Below are 22,516 nucleotides of genomic sequence, written 5' to 3'. Positions count from 1 at the left end.
TAGGAGGTGGACCAGCATGTAGAAGGTGGACCAGCAAGTAGGTGGTGGACCAGCAAGTAGGAGGTGGACCAGCATGTAGAAGGTGGACCAGCATGTAGGAGGTGGACCAGCAAGTAGGAGGTGGACCAGCATGTAGGAGGTGGACCAGCATGTAGAAGGTGGACCAGCAAGTAGGAGGTGGACCAGCAAGTAGGAGGTGGACCAGCATGTAGAAGGTGGACCAGTGAGTAGGTGGTGGACCAGCAAGTAGGAGGTGGACCAGCAAGTAGGAGGTGGACCAGCATGTAGAAGGTCGACCAGCAAGTAGGAGGTGGACCAGCAAGTAGGAGGTGGACCAGCATGTAGAAGGTGGACCAGCATGTAGGAGGTGGACCAGCAAGTAGGAGGTGGACCAGCATGTAGGAGGTGGACCAGCATGTAGAAGGTGGACCAGCAAGTAGGAGGTGGACCAGCAAGTAGGAGGTGGACCAGCATGTAGAAGGTGGACCAGCATGTAGGAGGTGGACCAGCAAGTAGGAGGTGGACCAGCATGTAGAAGGTGGACCAGCAAGTAGGAGGTGGACCAGCAAGTAGGAGGTGGACCAGCAAGTAGGAGGTGGACCAGCATGTAGAAGGTGGACCAGCAAGTAGGAGGTGGACCAGCAAGTAGGAGGTGGACCAGCATGTAGAAGGTGGACCAGCATGTAGGAGGTGGACCAGCAAGTAGGAGGTGGACCAGCAAGTAGGAGGTGGACCAGCATGTAGAAGGTGGACCAGCAAGTAGGAGGTGGACCAGCAAGTAGGAGGTGGACCAGCGAGTAAGAGGTGGACCAGCATGTAGAAGGTGGACCAGCAAGTAGGAGGTGGACCAGCAAGTGGGATGTAGACCAGTGAGTAGGAGGTGGACCAGCATGTAGAAGGTGGACCAGCGAGTAAGAGGTGGACCAGCATGTAGAAGGTGGACCAGCAAGTAGGAGGTGGACCAGCATGTAGAAGGTGGACCAGTGAGTAGGAGGTGGACCAGCATGTAGAAGGTGGACCAGTGAGTAGGTGGTGGACCAGCAAGTAGGAGGTGGACCAGCAAGTAGGAGGTGGACCAGCATGTAGAAGGTGGACCAGCGAGTAAGAGGTGGATCATCATGTAGAAGGTGGACCAGTGAGTAGGAGGTGGACCAGCATGTAGAAGGTGGACCAGTGAGTAGGTGGTGGACCAGCAAGTAGGAGGTGGACCAGCGAGTAAGAGGTGGATCATCATGTAGAAGGTGGACCAGTGAGTAGGAGGTGGATCATCATGTAGGAGGTGTACCAGTGAGTAGGATGTAGACCAATGAGCAGGAGGTGGACCAGCGAGTAGGAGGTGGACCAGCATGTAGAAGGTGGACCAGAGAGTAGGAGGTGGACCAGCATGTAGAAGGTGGACCAGCGAGTAAGAGGTGGACCAGCATGTAGAAGGTGGACCAGCAAGTAGGAGGTGGACCAGCAAGTAGGAGGTGGACCAGCATGTAGAAGGTGGACCAGCGAGTAAGAGGTGGATCATCATGTAGAAGGTGGACCAGTGAGTAGGAGGTGGATCATCATGTAGGAGGTGTACCAGTGAGTAGGATGTAGACCAATGAGCAGGAGGTGGACCAGCGAGTAGGAGGTGGACCAGCATGTAGAAGGTGGACCAGTGAGTAGGAGGTGGACCAGCATGTAGAAGGTGGACCAGCGAGTAAGAGGTGGACCAGCATGTAGAAGGTGGACCAGCAAGTAGGAGGTGGACCAGCAAGTAGGAGGTGGACCAGCATGTAGAAGGTGGACCAGCGAGTAAGAGGTGGATCATCATGTAGAAGGTGGACCAGTGAGTAGGAGGTGGATCATCATGTAGGAGGTGTACCAGTGAGTAGGATGTAGACCAATGAGCAGGAGGTGGACCAGCGAGTAGGAGGTGGACCAGCATGTAGAAGGTGGACCAGAGAGTAGGAGGTGGACCATTGAGTAGGAGGTGGACCAGTGAGTAGGAGGTAGCTGATTCAAGGGGAGATTGGAATTGAGTTAGTGATGGGAAGTGTCTCGGTAGCATTTCATGTGAAACCTGTGAAGAAACAGTTTAGAACTGTATAAGAATCAGCACATATTGAATGGAATATAGGTGTTTAGTATGAACAGAACAAGCACAGAGTGAGATAGGGGCAGGAGGTGTGTTTGCACATCTAATGACAGTAGGGGACACATTGTACCCCTGGAAATCTAACAACAATTGGTGGTTAGTGGATGGTGACACTTTAACCACTCAGCTGGTTGAAAATTTTAACACGTGACATTTAAAAAAATAGTATTACACATAGATTCTTTAAGAGAAAGCAATTCTCCTTCACTGTTAGCAAAAATTAAGACATTTTACTTTGAAAAGGTCAAATCATGATTTTATAAATGTGCTTTTGAAACACTGGAAATGAAATTTTTTAGCCTAACATGGATGAGGCAGGAGATGTTCACTTATTCATCTCTGCTAAATGATTCAGTGAGGTTCACTGGTGGGGTATTTAAGGATGGTTTCTTATAATGCTTCTGGATTTCTACATAGTTTTACTTTACAGTTCATATCGTCTAGTTCACATATAATTGATAGCGTATGGATTTTGTTGCAGTTAGGATGTGGTACAATAGTAATGGCAGTATATTGGTTAATGAAGGCCTTTATTTTTAAGGACAGATATTGTTCAGTTTACTCTGCATATGTGATATTATTTTCCTTCATTTCATTCTTAGGTCATCACACTGGGAGTCAAGTTAGCTTGTGTTGACATGTCTACTAAAGTTTGTGAATGAAAACCATTTTCTCATCACTAACCAGTGGACTAAACATAGATGAAACTTTATGTATATGCTACCATCAAGATGAAACTTGAATTTCAGTTTTTAATAAGGCAGTGCATCTGTACAGATAAATCAGTGTGCGGCCATTGGTCACTTATCTATTTCTCCAAAATGGAGAAAAAGACAACGTTATGTATATGTAGTAGTAAAGGCACAAATTTGTCCTAATTTTAGTCAATAGACAACACCAATGGATATAACTTCAGAAGGCTATTACTTTGTGTTCTGTTCAGAATGCATTCCCGTGAAAACTGTGACTTCCTGATGCTGCTGCTATATAACACTATTTTTAAGCATTTAGAACCTGTAATATCTGTTGTTAATTGGTGTCCTGCTAGTCCCCCTCTGACTGTGACAGGTCACATTGACAATCAGTAGTAACATACTTAGCATTGCCCACACTGTAGTGTCATTACCCATACAGTTTAAGAACACATGCATCAGGGATTGGTGTAGTAGGGGTGAGTATTACAGAGAATATTCATACTGTGATGCGAAAAAATATATGGCGATATGTACTGCGATATAGTGTAGGATTTTTTTTAAACATGCTTGATTGAATTTCATAGAAAGTTTAATGATGACAAAATAAAAATGTAAATAATATTTGGCACAAATAAAACAAGGAAAAGAAGAGTTTATAAAACAAAAATATCTGATGATTCCCAAGTGTGACAAAGTTTTCCCAAATTCAAGTAAAAATACCGCTTAGGGATCAGCGTATCGCAACACATATCATTTTCATGTCTGAGCCGGTAAAATGGAAGCATTAGTTTGACTGGTTTGCCTATCTAACTGTGATTTACCTCCATATTGCTGGAATGACGGTGGATATCTCAGCTGAGGCCCCTAATGACCAATCTACGGAGATGTAAACCTCACACCTGTATTTGTCAAGGGTAGATTAAGCACTGTTTATTGCTCGACTATATTTATAACAGTATTACAGTCTGTAAATTTATGTTCACGTTGTTTCGATTTGAACAGCAATTAACCGGTCATCTCTTGCTCTGTATGGCTTCAGCTTACAACAGCAACTTATCAATTAATTGATGATTGTGTTACCACTAAGATTGTTTTGTTGGGGATCTGAGGTCTGTTACTTGAGGTTATCTTAGCGCTAAGTACTTGTTCCGACTGTGAATACAAGCTGTACGCTGGCAGTATACCATCAGAGAGCCGAGTAGATTGTTCCAATCATGACTTTTGTATCCAATGGTGGATGCTGTTTTGGAGTCATGCATTATTCAATGGAAATTGCCTGCTCTAGTCAGAGACCATGAATTGAAGAGGAACCTAATATGGTTGAACTGTGTCATTTGCTTGTTATGAATTATTGATTGTAAATAAACCTTACAATTACACACATAGGGAGAGTGCCGTTTGATCAGTTTGTAGGTCGATAATCAATGTTTGTGTTGTAAGAGTAATATAGAGGTATTTTGTGAATGAAACACTTAGTGGTGGAGACATTTGTATAGTTAATATTGATGTACAATAGGCTGCGAGTGCCTTATTGATTAACACCCAACTAACCTCTGTTTGGAAGCATTCAGCTTTAACTTCTTTAATATGAGAATAATTGAGGGAAAGCAGTTACCTTGTTAAGTGGACCAGAATTAGTGGGCTGGCATTTACTGGTGACGTTTAACCCATTGTAAGTGTATTTCACTTGGTAAAATATGCTAAAAAAAGTGTTGTTCTACCTTTGTATTATTTGCATACAGAGTGGAAATGAGCCAGTTCTTTTTCCCCATTTATAAAAGAAATGAAAAGTCAAAGTCATCATTTAACACATCAAAACCAATACAAAACAATAAGAGCAAAGAAAAATCTCCCTTACTGCGCATTCATTGAAAGCTAGCGATAAACTGTTATATAATTGTCTTCCGTAGAATGTAAACTATTTCTAATTAATAACTTGTTACGCCTGGCTGGAGCTCTGTGAATGTCTTTGTCCATTGTCAATATGTTTTCTAATGGCAGTGTTGACCTGATTAAAACTATCATCACCATGAAAGGCACAAGATATCTAAAACCACATGCATAACCATAGCAACAGGTGTATTTGGCATGCTGAACCAAACTAAAAACAAAAAACAAGTTTCCTTCTGTTTACAAAGTATTTGGACGTACCAAACAGTAGATTTCTAAAATCTGTTTGACATAAATGCCAAATTTAAGATGCCTAGTTCTTCAAAGGTGTAGTGAATTACTGCGAGTTGTAAATATGTCAAAGGATACAAGCTTGAAAAGACGTCCTTGAAAAGAGATAATATTGTTTTACTATGTTTTCTACTTCTGTGATTGTCATCTGTTTCACTTCATTTTGATAATTAATTCAGCCAGAACATGTCATAAAAGCAATCCTGATTGATGACAGCTGACATGGACCACTAAAACATGTCATCCAACATACTTAAGGTTTGGATAGTTGCTGTCTTCTGTTGGGTGAAGATCCATGAAGGTCTGGATTAGAATTAATTTTCAGCACACCATGCTGGTCGTAAGAGGCACCAAACAGGATTGGGTGGTCAGACTTGCTGACTTGGTTGTGCAACATGTCACTGTGTACTAGTTGCATAGACTGATGCTCATGCTGTTGATCACTGAATTGTCTGGTCTAGTCTCAATTATTTACAGACCACCGCCATATAGCTTGAATATTGCTAGGTGCAATGTTAATCAACAAACCAGAACTGTTGGCCAAGAATCAGTCAGGTGCAAATGATTATAGTGGGTTTCAGCAAATGTTTATGAACATATTCTTTCATCAGAATCTAAAACATTATGCTGAGAAATTTCTGAATCTGGTATACATTCAAAGCAGCAAAACTTTGAACTCAGTCTTTCAGTCCTGACACCAGTTAACAGGGTATGAAACTCCCCAAGCTCTCTGCCAGACCTCAGAGCAGGTTAGATGTAAAGCTTACCAGCCCTGACCAAAACTTTTGTGCCCACAGAATATCTTCATATACATGTTTGAATTTTAATCTGACCATCGGGCAGGTGAATTTGGAATCTTGCAGTCCGGCAGGTATTTCGAATGCTGTAATTACCGGTAAGCACCAATGCAGCTCCTCATCATGTCTTGTGATTTTGAAAACTATCACTTTGATGATGTGGTCTGTGATTCTAATCCCACAAAGAACCTATAGTTAATGAACACATAATACATAATATTAAAATATTACAGATATTCTTTACTTATTTTCCCCTAACATAGTAGGCATCAGACACAATCTTTATTGATTACACATAAACAAATATCAGTGCATACAATGTCTCATACCTGTTCATGCAGTTATGCTCGCTTGAAGAAATCAGTCATAGCATTTTGCACTGGCTGTGTAGAAAAGTTTGTCACTGTCGACATTCACAAGATCATCGGCAGTAACACCGTTGCAATTTGTGCATTTAATTGTAGTGCATCGTGAAGCAGTTAGCAATTGTCTTTTCGCTCACAGCTGTCCAAACTTGCTTGATCATCTGGATAAATTAATTACAGTGACTCACAAATTGACATGCCTCAAAATTAACTCAGTGTCACCTTGCTACTCAGAGGTAGTTAATCTTCTCATGCTTCTAAGACTACCGTCTTCTGTCATGTTACGGCACATGAAGCCCCTGGTAAGCGCGTGTGTAAACATACAGGTGCTCATACATCGGGATATAGTGTTTTGTATGTGAAAAAAAACGTATGGTTACGGAAACCGGATTTCCAGATAGGTGTGTAATTTTAAAACGTAAATTTGTTTTTAGGAATTTTCATTTGGAAGGCGAGTTTTCCGGATATCTTAGGTTCGAATAAGGGGGGCACGACTGTTAACCTCTCTCACACAAATAACCAGCTAGATGTCAAGTGTATGAGAACATCCTGATATTTTGTCCTTTTGTGTTGCAGACAGATCCAGGAGGAAGGTGGGGGAAACAATGATGGCACTCTGTCCCGCCTCCAGCAGAGACTGAATAAAGCCAACCAAGAAATCCAAAGACTTGTCAGTAGCCAAGGATCACCAGGTAGATCAGATTAATGTTTTCAGTATACCACCTCAGTGTTCCATCTTCATGGTAGTGGGGTGTAAGTATTTCAATCTGGACCAGATAATCCAGTGATCAATATGAAGACCGAGAAGCCACATTGTGTGAATACGAAGTCACAGAGTCAGTTAAGTCAAAAGCCTGACCACTTATTCCTTTCGGTCACCTCTGATGACCCAGAATCTCCATGGCGTTCAGATCACTTTACCCAAACCTGTTGCCCTCAGCTGAGTCCTTCAGCTGTGCCAGGATTTGCAGGATCTTTGTTGGATTCCAAGATATTCCATGTAGATTATCTGCCATCTGTCAGCACTCTACCATACTTAAACAAGATGGTAAATCTGTGTGCAACTTCTGTCAGGCTGATATTTATGATGTAACTGATATATGGTTTTCTCTTCAAAGCCAGCTCTCAGGGTTTTAAGATTGCTTAGTGGTTTCAGTGTTTGGTCATCATGTCGATGATCTCAGTTCAATTTCCAGAAAGGGTGCACTATATGAGGCCCATTTCTTCTAATAGTGGCCTAAAATCTGACTCATGCTAAGCCAACAAGCCCGCTTAAGTGTGCAACTGTACACATATCAACTACAATAGTCATCTGTCTGAGAGCAATAGACAGATAAACACAAGCATAGATTTCAGGATACAGTTCACGTTTGTTTACAGGTAAATCCAATGAACCAACAGCAGATCATGAAAAATCATTACGAAAAGTAGAAAATACAGCAGTAGAGTTCTGGTATTTCATGCGGTCCCAGTTAAAGAAGATCAAGGATAGTGCTGGTGGGAACACAGAGATCACAGCCAAGGTGGACCAGGTCCTTGGGGATGGTGCTAACTATCAACGGTTTGTACATTACTCCAGAGAGTCCACAGCATCACTTAATAAGTTGACGTTGATACATAGCTGGAAATTTATTCAGATGTACTTGCTGGTGTTAGTAAAGTCTAGTAGTAAAGTTTTTGTGAGGTAAAAAATACAAAAAGTGAAACCTGCCTTCAGATAAGAATATATATTTCAGGACACTGAGAAACGACTTTGATACGCTACGTAATGTGGACGGTATGAAGGACTGGAGAGACCGAGAGTCAAAGGAGCTGGGAGACATTGTACAGAGGAGGCTGCACTATTTACAAGTAGGTTCTCATGGCAATTCTTGTGTTGGTTGTTACTGTTAGAGTCTGCTTCTATCTTTTAAGTACATAAATATGTTCAGTTATGTACCTTAGCCATGCAGGGATCTGTTGGGCCTGGGTTCAAATCTCAGGTTGTCCCTAATAATTGGCCATTGGCTGTGGGTACCAAAGTGTGTTTGTGAGATTCATCAAAGTGGTAACCATTTGTGATCCTTTACCACTGGAACAGATGTATTGTACTTGCTATGTATATGTGAACAACTCAGGTTTTGTAATGGTAATATCTCTTACAAACTTCTGACATTTACATTTTTTGAATTGTAGAATTCAGCTTTAAGCCTGTTGAAATGCATTGGAAGATTTTGTTTTCTTATGAATGTACGGAAATGCTATGTAATTAGTTGTAGCAAAACTGGCCACAATGGAAGCCTAGTGGTCCAAGCATTTGCTCATTACGCCAAAGATCTGGGTTTGAATCCCCACATGGGTACAATGTGTGAAGCCCATTTCTGGTGTCTGAGCTTGGACATTGCTGGAATATTGCTTAAAACGGCGCAAAACCAAACTAGCTCACTCATATTTGCATGTATCTAATTGAATCAAGAAGAATTTATTGCATTTATGTAAAGTGAGATGGAAGTTTTGACAGGAACATGACACAGCTGCAGTTGGATGAAACTAAAGTGAACATGAACTTTCAGTAATACTAGGCATATTTATGAAGGCAGTAATTCATAGTATTGTGCTTCAAATAAAATCTTTGTATTTGTAAATGAGCTGGTAAAACAAGGCATGATCTACCCAACATGTTTGCAGAACCCCAAAGACTGTGGTTCAGCCAAGAAGATTGTGTGTAACCTGCACAAGGGCTGTGGGTATGGATGTCAGTTACATCACGTGGTGTATTGCCTGGTGGTGGCCTATGCCACAGAGCGCACCCTGGTGCTGGAGTCCAAGAGCTGGAGATACGCCCCCAAGGGATGGGAGACAGTGTTCCTGCCCCTCAGCAACACCTGCAACACCCGGTCAGGGGAGCAGGCACACCACTGGGGACGTGAGTGGCTTACTACTGCACACATGCACATGCCATGCCATGCCATGCCATACCATGTCACAACACACCAGAACATGAAACATACCACACCACACCACACCTGCACATGCCATGCCATGCCATGCCATGCCATGCCACAACACACCAGAACATGAAACACACCACACATGCACATGCCATGCCATCCCATGCCACAACACACCAGAACATGAAACACAACACACATGCACATGCCATGCCATGCCATGTCACAACACACCAGAACATGAAATACAACACACATGCACATGCCATGCCAAGCCACAACAACTACAACATGAAACACACCACACATGTATGTGTGGAGGGGATGAGTAGCATACCACTCCATTCATATACACACAGTTATGTCCCTTGGAGTGCTGTTTTCGAACATCCTACACTAGTGATTGAAACCAGTTTGACAAACACTAACAGTATCGCATGTGACAGTTTATGATGTACTAAGTAATTGTTTACTTTCCATATATGGCAAGTGTTCTGTATTTGGCATCTGTTTGCCTTGAAGTTTCAGTTATACATTTCAGGCTGTAAGGGATAATGAGTGTTTTATTGCATCAATAAAAGCTAAAGTCAGTGTATACGCCACAATATATATAATATAGGCCAAAATATTGTTGAAAATGTGTGGCATTGTGCCTTTAAATTTAGGATGATATTCCCTTTTTTTTCATTTCAGCTGCAGCTCAGATTCAGAATGCCAAAATTGTTGAGCTTCCTATTGTTGACAGCATGCATCCAAGACCAGACTTCATGCCCCTTGCTATCCCACAAGACCTCGCTCCAAGACTCCTCCGTCTCCATGGCGACCCACCAGTTTGGTGGATTGGGCAGTTTGTGAAATACCTGACACGTCCTCAGCCACATCTGAAAGAGGACATAGAGAGGACAAAGAAGGCTTTGAATTTTAAGAACCCAATAGTTGGGTATGTTTGACAGAATGTGTATACTGACAGTTGTCTGGGGTGTCGACGATGGGTAGGTAGTATATTTAAAGAGGTCCATGGTAGCAATATTACACAGATATTTAACATCATGAGTTTTTTCCAATCTCTCAGAAGAATTTTGTTTATACAGGTAATTCATCTGTGTATTCAGAATTTTAAGGGCACAGGTCAAAAGCCTGTAATATCACATCACAGATCACATACAGCTACAAATGTAAACAAAAATCCAGTAATGTTATGATGCAGAAAACAACTTAGAGTGACACTTGATCTCTCATAGCATGAAATAAATGATTTGAAAGTTGAATTATGGTATGTTTACATGATTGTGGTAGACATATGTTGAATAAACTTATCAAACAGAGGGTTATTAAAAAATACTGCTCTCAAAATTTGATCCTTATTGCAGTCTTATCAGTCAATATTAGATGATATTAATTTTCTACAGATTTTTGGCCAAACTTCAGCCATTAGCAACGTATGTTTTTTAAGAAAAATAATTCTATTCTTGATCCACTTGTTTCGTTTTTATTTCGATTTTCGATGAAGAAAATTTGATAAATATGCCATGACTTGAACACACAATCCCAGCACAATCCCAAATACTGCAATACTCTGGCTAACAAGAACCTATATAATGTGCAGTTACTTCCCTTTGCATGTGCACTAATTAAATATACATCTCATGTTATGGTAATGGTGACAGTGGTTTTTCTTTTAGGTTATTATTCTGTACATTAATTTTGTCAACAACACTATGACATTTGGGATGAAACATCATCAAACATCAGGATTGACAAATCTGATGGTATTTGTGTACTGAATGCCAGACCTGTTTGGTTCACTCCCAAGAGACAGACCTCCCATAAGACAGACCTCCCAAGAGACAGACCTCCCATAAGACTCAAGGAGTACACTAATTACCTGAACCATGCTGTCTACCCCTATTTAATTAATGAGCTGATCCAGAGTCACTAAAGAGTATAGTAACACATACTTCTATCTCCTCGGCCCTTCTCCTTTCACTTACCCATGGCTACCAGAGTCAATTCGATTAAATACTTTAGTTACCTTTAGCTGTACAGATAATTGGTAGTGAACGTGAAAATATACATTCTTAGTACAGACAGGATGGTTGGTACCTAAGTACAGTGGAAGCTCTCTAAAACTGGCATTCGTTGGGACCGGCAAATTTTGTTTAGTGAACTTTTCCCTTTTCAACCTGAGAATGATATTCGGTGTGGTGTAAAATACAATGTGTTGATAGTCATCATATTCTTTATTCATCAGTAACGATGACATTAAAAAATGCAATGCAAGCATACATGTATACACTTTATGATGTGAAAACGTCAGTAAGCTTAGCTTGTACTGTACAAACAGTCAATTGGGCTGCCTTTATTGTTCCGAAGTACAGCATAGGCTGATGATCTTCTGCCTGGATCAAATTCTAGTGCTGCTTTTGAGAGCATGGTGGATTGGAGAGATGCTGGTTTTGAGGGCTTCCACTGTATAAGGAGAACACTTTTTACAATGAGTTTAGTCTTACTTTGAAGCCTTGAATAGGAATTTACCCAGATTACAGAGCTGCTTAACATTCTGGATATTTAAGAGCTGGACAAGTTTGAAAACTGATGGATTTTTCCCAATAGTAAGGCTTGAAGAACAGTTTCCTTAAATCTTGATAAACAGGACATTTTAAAACAAAATGGAATTCATGTTCTATGCAACTGGAACAAGACAGACATGTTCTGTAATTTATGTCAATATTATTATACCTTCTTGTTTCAATAGATAAGTTTTGTGAAAAGAATCGAAATTTTACAAATATTTTGTGTAAATTGCAGGAATTGCTCTTTTAAGATAATATTGCAAAGTGAAAGTATCAATGATATGTTCACACAATCTTCACTTAATAAAATGGGACAACTGACTTCCAAATAGACTGGAAAGCATGATCAATGAGTCTTTGTTTAATGACAAAACTTTCTTTTATAAAGCCATTGTCAGGGAACTAACTTGATTTATATTTTAAGCATAAACATCTTTCATCATTTTCACCTTCATCTTCCTGTTTTGATATTGAGATCCAGGTAATCAATGATTGACCATTTCTATTGGTTGCATCTATGTAATATTGTATGTTGACAGTTTATCAAAAGATACTTATGCCATTATGAGTTGTCTCCCTTAAATGGATTTTTTTCTTTAGCATGATGAATTATGTCCCTTTGTTACAGGGTGCATGTACGTAGGACAGACAAAGTGGGTGTAGAGGCAGCCTTCCATGGCATTGATGAGTACATGGAATTCGTCAATGAATATTTTGACCGTTTGGAGGCAAAATCTCCTGTCGATCAGCGAAGGATTTACCTTGCCACTGATGATGCTAATCTACTACGAGAGGCCAGAGAAAAGTAGGACAATAGTTTGGCATCTTATGCTTTGATGATTGTATGTGGAAAAATCATATTCAAAGCATGTCTTGAAGACTAATCATGGTTTGAACAGATTTGTGAAAAGAGATTGCTCAAACTTTGGAATTTAGACTTACAGCTTTCCCGAGCAAGATATATTTTATCACCTGAAAAATGTGTCAGGAATGACTGACCCCAGGTTAGAATTGGTATCCAAGGCCATTGCTTATTGTAATGGGCATGTACAATAAAGTACTTACAAAGTGTACAATCCTAAATATAATTTTTTTATTAAAATGATCGGTCAGGCTTAATGACTTGGTTGGATGGTTACTGTTTTCACATTGTTGGGATTCCTTACAAGATCCGCTTAGGGGTTGCCTTGCCCATACTTGATTGTGTAAAGGGTGTGGGGATTAGCTGGACTAGTACCAACATCAAGAACAAACCATCATGTATGTCTGGTGGTTTCAGGTACCCCACCTACCATTTCATCAGTGACAACGACATCTCAAAGACTGCAAGTCTAGGCACACGCTACTCCGACAGCTCTCTACGTGGCGTCATCCTCGATATCCACTTCCTGTCCTTATGTGACTACCTAGTGTGCACATTCTCATCACAGGTAAGTAGATCACATTCTCATCGCAGGTAATGTAGAACATGTTAATGTCAATTGACTTCCTCCACCTCTTGATATGTGGGGAATTTTACTACAGCGATTTCATTCTTCATTTTATAGGACGAAACAGGATTCTCTCATAGACATATTTATGAAGTAGTGTCTCCCAGAACTAACACATACTGTTAAATCTGAACAGTTTTTGAAATGTATCAATTAAACTTATGCCGCTTAAACGTTCTGCAAGTTGAGCCTGTGCTGTTGATATGTCTCTATCTTTTCAATTACCACAGGTGTGTCGTGTCGCGTACGAAGTGATGCAGACAATGCATGGTGATGCGTCAACCTGGTTCAAGTCCCTTGATGACGTCTACTACTTTGGAGGACAGAATGCACACAACATGCGAGCTCTGGAACCCCATGAACCAAAGAATAAACACGAGATCAAGATGGAGGTGGATGATCTACTGGGCATTGCAGGCAACCATTGGGATGGTTTCTCAAAGGGTGTAAACCGGCGCTCAGGACAATCAGGCCTTTACCCATCATATAAAGTGAAGAATGAAATCGCTGTAGTAAAATTCCCCACATATCAAGAGGCGGATGAAGTCAGGTGACATTAGCCTGTTGTAGATTGGCAGATTTTAAATAATTATTTTTATACATATGTTGAGTCCCAGTCATTATTTGACTATAACTTTGCCATGAGAACTGAAACGGTATATGAAAATGGATATATTTATGTAAGAATGAGACTGCTCGGTCATGTGTGGTCAGTTGTAGGTAAAAGTTATCTTTTGAGCAGGTCATAGTTACTACGAACCAGATGGAGGTAATAGTTCTGAGCTCAATGGCTGCTGTACACATTCTCAATCTGAAGATGTTGAGGTTAAATATGTCAATCTCAAATCTCAGTCAGTTGTAATGTTCAGCTTACAGCTGTTAGTGTTGTAGGTGGTAGTGAAGCTGTAGACCAGCTGTTGCCATGTTTTGCCAGGAATCTACAAGAGTTGATGAGGTGAGACAGAAAGTAGCTGACAGCATACAAGAAGAATTCCTTTAAAATCAAACTGCACAGTGGCAGATCAGCATTGAAAATTTTCATTTAAAATATTATGGAAGTTGTTAAGTTCAAATAGTGCTCATAAACCAGATTTCAGCTACAGAAAATTGAATGAAAGGTCTGTAAGATGATTACAATGTGCAGGTGACTGCTGGTTCAGTTGTCATGGTTCAGTCTGTTATTTTTTAATGATGCATGTCAGCTGCCAGTGTTTTATAACGTTTTACTCTTATGGGTGTGGTGGGTCTAGGCTTTTGCTCGCTCCTTCTGTTGTCCCTCCTGTCGGCAGTTACCTCTGATCATGAAGTAAACCACATTCACATTGCAGTATGTCATATGATGTCAGTATTGTTCTGGGTTCTGATTGTCACCCAACTGTTCATGCATCTTCATGTTTATGGAACAATGACAGGGTTTAATCATGACATTCTAAGATGATGGCAGGTCTACATAGTTTTCCTATTTTTAAGCAGACTTTTCCAGCTGATAAACTTTATTACTTGACAGCCTCAAGTCCTAGATTTGATTTGTTAATGCCTCAATGTTGTATGATTCTTTTATCTTATCTTAAATTGTTTTTCAGTACTCATCTGTGTATAATCAGTTTGTGTTGGGAAATTATCCAAGGTGTTAAGATAGCATCAGACATTACCATGTTATCAAAACTGCATTGTTGAACCTCTGTTTTTTCCATTAATTCCTATTTGTCTCACCATCTGCCAGTTGCTTACTTCAGGAGGCTGATTTCCTTGCTTAGATACTGAGTCAGAATATTTAATGTTGGTTAAATTTTGTCTTGTTTGATTTGAGTTTTCCTCAAAAGTGCAAACCAAATATATGACTATGTTAAGAGAAATGTAACTGTCACTTTCTTAAACATGTAAGTGATGATGAGTGTAACAGGTCTGTGCCCTATTTCACAAAGTGATTGTAGTGCCACAATTGTCGTAAGTATTTGTTTAAGTGTGGAGTTACGATCAGCTCAGGGTTATGGTCACTTGTGAAATTTGGCCCTAGCCCCTTCCGTGAAGCGATCTTAGTGCCTCGAAAATGTAAACCAGTGGTAGACTCAAGTGCTAACATTGCTTTATGGAAGGTAGGCAGCCTGGGAGGTAGGATCAACTTTGAATAAGCTGACAAGATATTTACTTATCCTTAGATATGGTCTTGTACCACTAAATTTTAAACAGGAATTTATGTTGATGAGTATATTGTCGACTTGAGAATTGTATGATGGTGGCATCAAACTCTGTTTTTACATATTTTAATATTTGATGTCATGGTTTTAATGACTACCTCCTTGCAGCACAGGTCTAATCAAGTACTGTTGTCAATGAGAGGGTGAAAATCAACATTGGCAGACAGTGTCCACCTAGATGGGTTAAACGTACATAGTTCTGTAATTTATAAGTACTGGGTGTATTTTATCATTCCTGTCGAGATCATTTACTCATTGAACAAAATCATTTCATAGAGAAATGTTGTGGGGATACTGTGGAAGGAATAAAGTCACAGACTGATATGATATCATAGTGTTCAGTGTCAAACATTTAACATTATTTTGTGAATAGTTATTTGTTAAAAGACAAGATTTTGGTGATGGAGATATATATTTTATTTCAAAGTTATCTCATGAGCTAGGTGGGGCAAAATCTTATAAAGTCTTTTTGGATGATTTTTAAGATGATTTTCTGTAAACAGAAAGACTCTTACATACATGTATGTTGCTTAATGACAGTGCCTAGCGACATAAATATTTCTATTTTGTAATAACTTTTATTGAAATTGTCAGATGTTTGTTTTTATTGAATATAATCCAGGCATATAAAACCATTGATCTAGGTTAGATTGTTTCTGTAATTGTTTTACAACTCAACAGATAATGTAATGTGAAAAACATGATTTTGCCTAGTTTGGAGGTTTACCGGTATGTAAAGTCAAGGAAATATATACAGTATCTAAATAAGTCACTAATCTGTGTCTTCGAGGGACACATTGCAAGGGAGAAAATCAGAAAAAGCACAAATTGAGAACTCAGAAAGTAAATCACTTCACTTTTGACTTTCCTTTCAAATCAAAAATAGGTTAGTGTATGAAATGTGGTTTTGTTATAAACTGATTTCAATTAAACAAGGTAATAAAATGTGCATACTGCCAAGTTAACATGTGGATTATTTTTGGATAAATCACTATTTTCTTGTATAAACAGACATTTTCCAATAATGACAGCTTTAATTTTGGAAAGAGCTATGGTTTTGAAAGGAAATGATGCTGTTGAACATGATCGTCGATTTAACATGTGTTGCATTTGTCCCCAGTTTTGACAGCACTTAATTTCCTAATGTTTGACATGTGTAAATATTGATGTATTGATACAGGGTGTTAGTTCAAATTATGGATGAAGAAAAACATTTTGTTTTTCATTCAGAAATCATCACTTTCCAAGGAGCTGTGTTTGTTTGGTGTGTCATTGTCTTTGTTTCTTGATAAACACATTGTAAGAAGGGATACTGGAACTGCATGTCAGCAGTTCTGTTTTAATGTCATATGTCATAATCACTGAGTGTGAAGGAACACCTGTTCATGCCTGATTGAATTCTGAAACCAAAACTCCACACAGTGGGCCGACAATGGAAGTGCAGGAAAGAGTGGAATGATCTGGCACATTGCTGATTTTTTGTCAATTTTCCAAAAAATTAATTGCCAGCTTGATTTGAGTGGAAGGCAGTGTTTGTCAAGGTTCAGAACTGATATGCCTCAATTACATGAAGTCAGTCAAGCTGCATACTCTCTTACCCAGAATTCCCTGTGGTCTGGGGTGGTGGTGTTGAGTTGTATTTAAAGTGTACTCATTACACAACAAAGACACAGTTCGATTTGCCATATGGGCACGTTGGTTGAATGCTGTTGGTTCATGTAGCCATTGAAGTGCAGCGAAGAAGTAGGGATAATGTCACTTTGATTAGTAACTGATGTTCTCTCTAGTTGTACTTGTAGTACTATATGTATATCTATCTAATATTGCAAGTCAGTATGTGACGAGCACTGAAAGACTTGCATTAGGCCATAATGGGAGTTTTTGTTTCTGAAAAGGTGCATTTGTTTTTAAGGTAAAGAAAATACTGGTCATATGATTACGTGTGTTCACTATTGTATCTCTCACAGAAAAATTATCTGAGTGGAGTATACTCAAGAAATATCAACCATCAACGTACTGTTCTGTGTACATAGTTTTGTTTTGTTTTTTCTATGAGTAAATGTATTTTAATGATTCCACGAGAAATTACACCACTGATATGATGCATTACTGTACTGAAGGTGCTAGCCATGTAAACGGCATGAGAGTTTTCTCCCTTTTGCAGTAGCTGCTGCTAATGGAAGTTTAGAGAAATGGTCATGGAACTGTTTGTTATAGATAATCATTTACTGATGATAAATAATCAAAATTTAGGTTTCACCAAGCCTTTTTTTTTGCCTATTGTTGGAAAGTCATATAACTGTATGGAGATGAAAAGTAGGCAACTTTGCAGAAGCTTTTGGCAAATTATGTTTTATTCTCCATATGTGTATTAGGGAAGAGGAAACTGCACATTCACTATGTGAGTAAGTGCAGTAGGGCACAGTCAGGTACAAAATGTCTTACAGGGAAGTGTGACATGATCATGACATGCGGAAGCTTTATCTTTACATGAACAAACATCTTGATGTTGAATTCTGAAGAATGCATCCATAGTCAGACAGATCTTCAACTGCATTTCGAAACTGTGCAGGACCAGTGTTCTATCATTACTTATAACATGTTAGCTAATTCATACCAGCCGGACAATACAGGGTGTGTCAGTGTTAAGCCTCTGCTAACTGCCAGTTCATTTGCAATATGTAAACATTATGTTTCAGAATTTAAGATATTTAATTATCCGTGAAGGAGATAACCAGGAACATCTATGACCATTTTGGAAGGTGTATAATAGTGTCAAACCACCAATATCATGTTTTCGTTTTGTCAACATGTCCAAACACGAAGACAAGTGAGGAGGCTTGTTTTGCAGTTTTAAGTTTAATTTCTAAGAAAACCATCAATTTTGTTATACATTTGCAAAATACTATGTTAGGGTAGGCTTGTTCCCCCCACCCGCAACCAAAAGTAAAATAAAAATGAAATAAAAAAAGAAATGAAAAAAAAGAGAAAATGGACAGTTTGTTACATTATTTGATGAAGGCATTTTGGCCTTTCGTTTTTATTACATAAATAGACCCAGGTTCAGACATGTTGATGTAAATAAATAGGAAACACTTGAATATAACAGACTTTGTAAAGATTATGCAAGATTTCTTGCTTCCTTTTCATTACGTCTTTCTTCAGTGCATTGAGCAGATGTTGGTATATGGACAATTGCTCTCAAGAAGAGACATTATTCTTATATCAAGTAATGTGGTAAGCTGAAAATATCTGAATTGCTGACATTAAGGCAGCGGAAATGTCACCACTCATTGTTTGGGAAATTTTGAGCTGTAAACGAAGTACCATGGACAAACATGGTCGTGTTCTGCAGATGATTGTCGTGGACAGTTGTTGTCTGTAGGTAGGCTGTGGCAGCAGAACTGTTGCACTATGTCTTCCACAGAGTTACTTACTCAAACACATCCATATGTGCCATAGAGATGTTGTGTCATGAATGGAACAGAGCCACAGCAGAGATAATAGTGTTACAACTCATACATAATATTTAGTCAGGGAGATGTATTATTTTAAGTGTTCCTTTCTATGGGATCTCATTGAATAGGAAGAGACCTCAGAATTTCTTGAAGTGTATTTCCATCTGCAGTTTACCAAGTTTGACAAGCTTAGGGACATTACACATTACTGGTCTTCAGGTTTCTAGGATCTCTTTCCCCCACCATCACATGTCACATTTATTCATTTTTTCTATTCACAACTAACCAATAGATCTCTAATCCTTTCCAGATGATTGGACCATTGTATGGCAGAAATACTTTAAATGAAATGTTACATTGTCACCTGCTTGTTCAAAATGTGAGGACAGATGCTTAACATGTCAAATGCAGTACCTTGCGTCAAGTGAAGCCTGCATTATTCCAGTAGGTTTATTCACTGTTGAATGTTATTCAGTAACTCAGTAATGTACCCAATGTAATGCACTGCAGGAGGCTATTCTCCCTCCTCCACGGGACATACCAATTTCATAACCCTGCAGAGGTTCGTTAGAGCCCCTACTGCCTGCTGCTAGTTGATGAGCCAGTTGACAACATGGATCAGATGGTTACCTCAGTGGTATACTTACAACTGCAGGTTGTATCAGGGCTGTCAGTCGCACCTGGAATTGAAGTCAGCAGGTTAGGACATGTTGACTTTCATAGGACCTGTGACCATGGGTATGGTGCTGACAAACACAGGCTGCCATCATACTGCTACATAGGATTTCATGTGACTAAGTTGAAGATCCTACAAATCCATTCATGACTTGTGTATTTGCTATGTTCGAGAGGTAGTTAGATGTGTATAGAGCACTGTACAATGGATATATTCTTCATTGATGATCAGCAGAATTTATTGAAAGTGTCAGTGACACGTGAACCAATGAAATAGACTACCCAAGGAAAAGCAAAGATCAAATTCTGGAATGGTGTATGATTTTTTCTCAAATGTATGTTTTAAATAAGTTCCAAGCTTGCCTGGGCATGTTCCCATGATGACACTCCACTAGCCAGTCTTGGAGCTTGGACAAATCACAGCTGTTGGCACATGGTCTTGTGATTTACACATCCTTAGGACTAATGCTGATGCTACCTATTAAATTCTTTTTCATCTGCAAAAACAGTTAAGACCATCTGTAGATTAAACACAATACACATTACTTGTAATAACTGCAAGATCATTAGTAACTCATTATGAAAGAGGAATTTGTCACAGTAGTATTCATACTACCATCTGATACTACTTTCTCATTTTGCCAGATTAATTTTAAAGAGGACATTACTCTCAATGCTCAAGAGTCAAATAGATAAGACAGATCCACGATTACTTTGTCAGGTGCCCAAGATTCCATGTACAATTACTCCTGATGAGACATGGATGTGTATATCATAGTTCTGTTGTTACAACAGATAAATCTTCCATTACTTTGCTCACAGAGGCCAATAATTGGAGACAACTCTGGCATGTGACATGAATGCAGCCCAGTAATAGGAGTTAGCATTTCATGATTACATAGTTACAGGGATTGGATGTGTAGAGTTGCATGTTTTGTAACAGTAGGTACATGTACATAGCATAGTGTGATATGTTAAAAGGGCTCTAGCCCAAGGTGAGAAATGAAATCCATGATGGGTTAGTTAAGTCTTGTTGAATTCCATTGATTTCCCCAGGTTTCCATTGCTAAAACTTGCAACCAGGACTAGACATGAGTACACCATAGTTAGTTTTGAATGATACAGAACTAATGAAACTGAAGCCTTGTTGATTACAAAAGGCTGTATCAGTTGTGACCGTGTTCGAATAGATAACGCAAAATGTCACAAATTTGAAATACAATTTACAAATCTGTAATGTCATATTAATGAAATACAAGCCTTTAAAAAAACCCTAATTTTTTCTATTCCTTAAAGGTGTTATCTGTTTGATGAATTACCCTGTTTTGTAGGGAGAACATTATGTAAACTGGGCAGTATGAAAAAGATATTTGGTATTGTAGGTTTATCCGATTGTACAGACTACATTAAAGTTATGATGCCAGGCAATTAAAGAGGAACAGGTTTCAGGGTTTCTTTGTTTTATATGTTGATAAAGATTTTTTGTATTCTCCCTGTACATTGGAACCCATCACTTTCCTCTCCCTGCTTCAGAATGTAGTTGTGAAGGAAAAAAACAAGTTGCTCCATTGATGCAGCCACAAGAATATTTGAAAATTAACTCTTTGTGTGTATATGGTGAATCTGTATATTTTGGTATGGTCAGTTTTTGATTTCGAACAATCAAATGGGCCAATTTGATCAGCAACATCCTTGCTGGAAACATGTTTGTAGCATGATGGTTGGTCTTTCGGCCACATTTGATCTTGTGAAGTTTGTCTGGCCAAGTGTGGATGGAAGTTTTCCATACATATACAACTACTGGAGCCTTTCATGCTTCTGTTTGTCTCTCAGCCCGCGCTCTCATCATGCAGGTTTTAATTTTTCTCAAACAATTCTGCTTCAACCAAAATTTTATTCTTGTTTCACCTGTTATATACATACATAAATATATAAATGACATAACATGAATAAACTGATTATTTGTACATTTGCATTGTGTTATCACTGAATTTCAATGTACCTCTTCAGTGGAACTCGTGAGCATAAATAAAGTGTCACAACAATGATGAAACCATGACTGGAGCATTTTGGAAATCTCTCCCACAAGGGACACAACTCTTCAGATCTCTGATGACTGGTTCACAATAAAAAGTCAAAGGATATTCTTCCTGGGTCTAGTCAGCAATATCAGAACCAAATCATTATTGCCTGGAAGAAGACAAACAGTGAAATGGTTAGTGCACTTGTACTTCTGTCATAAAACACCCACATAAGTTTGAGTGAAATGTTCAGGGAACTTAACAATACTACGTCACAACATACACAAGTTTCAGGGAAATGTTCTGAGCACTTAACAATACTTCAGTCATACCACACAAGTGTGTGCAAATTGTTCAGTGCACTTAACAATATTTCAGTAATACAATATACCACACAAGAGTGAGTGAAATGTTCAGTGCACCTAACAATACCTAAGTCATGTATACAATATACCACACACGAGTGAGTGAAATGTTCAGTGCAACTAATAATACCTAAGTCATGTATACAATATACCACACAAGAGTGTGCGAAAAATCAAGTGCAGTTAACAATGCCTGAGTCATACAGTATACCACATAAGAGTGTGATATGATCAGTGCACTTCATAGTTCTTCAGTCATACAATACACATGTTCACAAGTGAAATGTTCAGTGCATTAACAATACTTAAGTCATACAATATACCACATAAGAGTGTGATATGATCAGTGCACTTAACAACACTTCAGTCATACAATACGTAAGTTCACAAGTGAAATGTCCTGAGAACAACATTAAGTGATGCATGATGCACAGAAATTACCGATGTTTTGCAAATAGAAATTGATAAAAGGTAGATAACTTCAAGTCAGTTTTTCTTGTGTTGTATGCAAAATCTAATGATGGCCACAAAAACATGACTCTTTCCAGTAAAAAAATTTTGACAAATGTTCAAATGTAGTCCCTATGAATATTAAGAAGGGGAAGTACATCGCAGTGACTTTACTAAGACAATACCTGCC

At 39.0% G+C, this 22,516-nt stretch overlaps 1 protein-coding gene across 5 annotated transcripts in view; it reads left to right on the top strand.

The window, feature by feature from the left end:
- The window catches only part of LOC137294246 (alpha-(1,6)-fucosyltransferase-like), a 114,707-nt gene extending 96,375 nt beyond the window's left edge, over positions 1-18,332 (top strand). For 4 of the 5 annotated variants that reach the window (XM_067825243.1, XM_067825245.1, XM_067825247.1 and 1 more), the window contains 8 exons: positions 6,743-6,858; positions 7,547-7,727; positions 7,903-8,017; positions 8,834-9,071; positions 9,790-10,036; positions 12,298-12,474; positions 12,949-13,099; positions 13,390-16,315. In XM_067825243.1, the coding sequence (XP_067681344.1) occupies positions 6,743-6,858; positions 7,547-7,727; positions 7,903-8,017; positions 8,834-9,071; positions 9,790-10,036; positions 12,298-12,474; positions 12,949-13,099; positions 13,390-13,713 (1,549 nt within the window). In that variant the 3' untranslated portion in view covers positions 13,714-16,315. Of the gene's footprint in view, positions 1-6,742; positions 6,859-7,546; positions 7,728-7,902; positions 8,018-8,833; positions 9,072-9,789; positions 10,037-12,297; positions 12,475-12,948; positions 13,100-13,389 lie in introns of all 5 variants that reach the window. The other variant, XM_067825242.1, reaches the window with a different exon arrangement.
- The last annotated feature ends 4,184 nt before the right edge of the window (positions 18,333-22,516 follow it).

The sequence above is a fragment of the Haliotis asinina genome, chromosome 8, assembly GCF_037392515.1.
Source record: "Haliotis asinina isolate JCU_RB_2024 chromosome 8, JCU_Hal_asi_v2, whole genome shotgun sequence".
Lineage (NCBI taxonomy): Eukaryota > Metazoa > Mollusca > Gastropoda > Lepetellida > Haliotidae > Haliotis > Haliotis asinina.
Note: the sequence above shows the minus strand (reverse complement) of the source record. Positions and strands in the feature narration are given on the sequence as shown.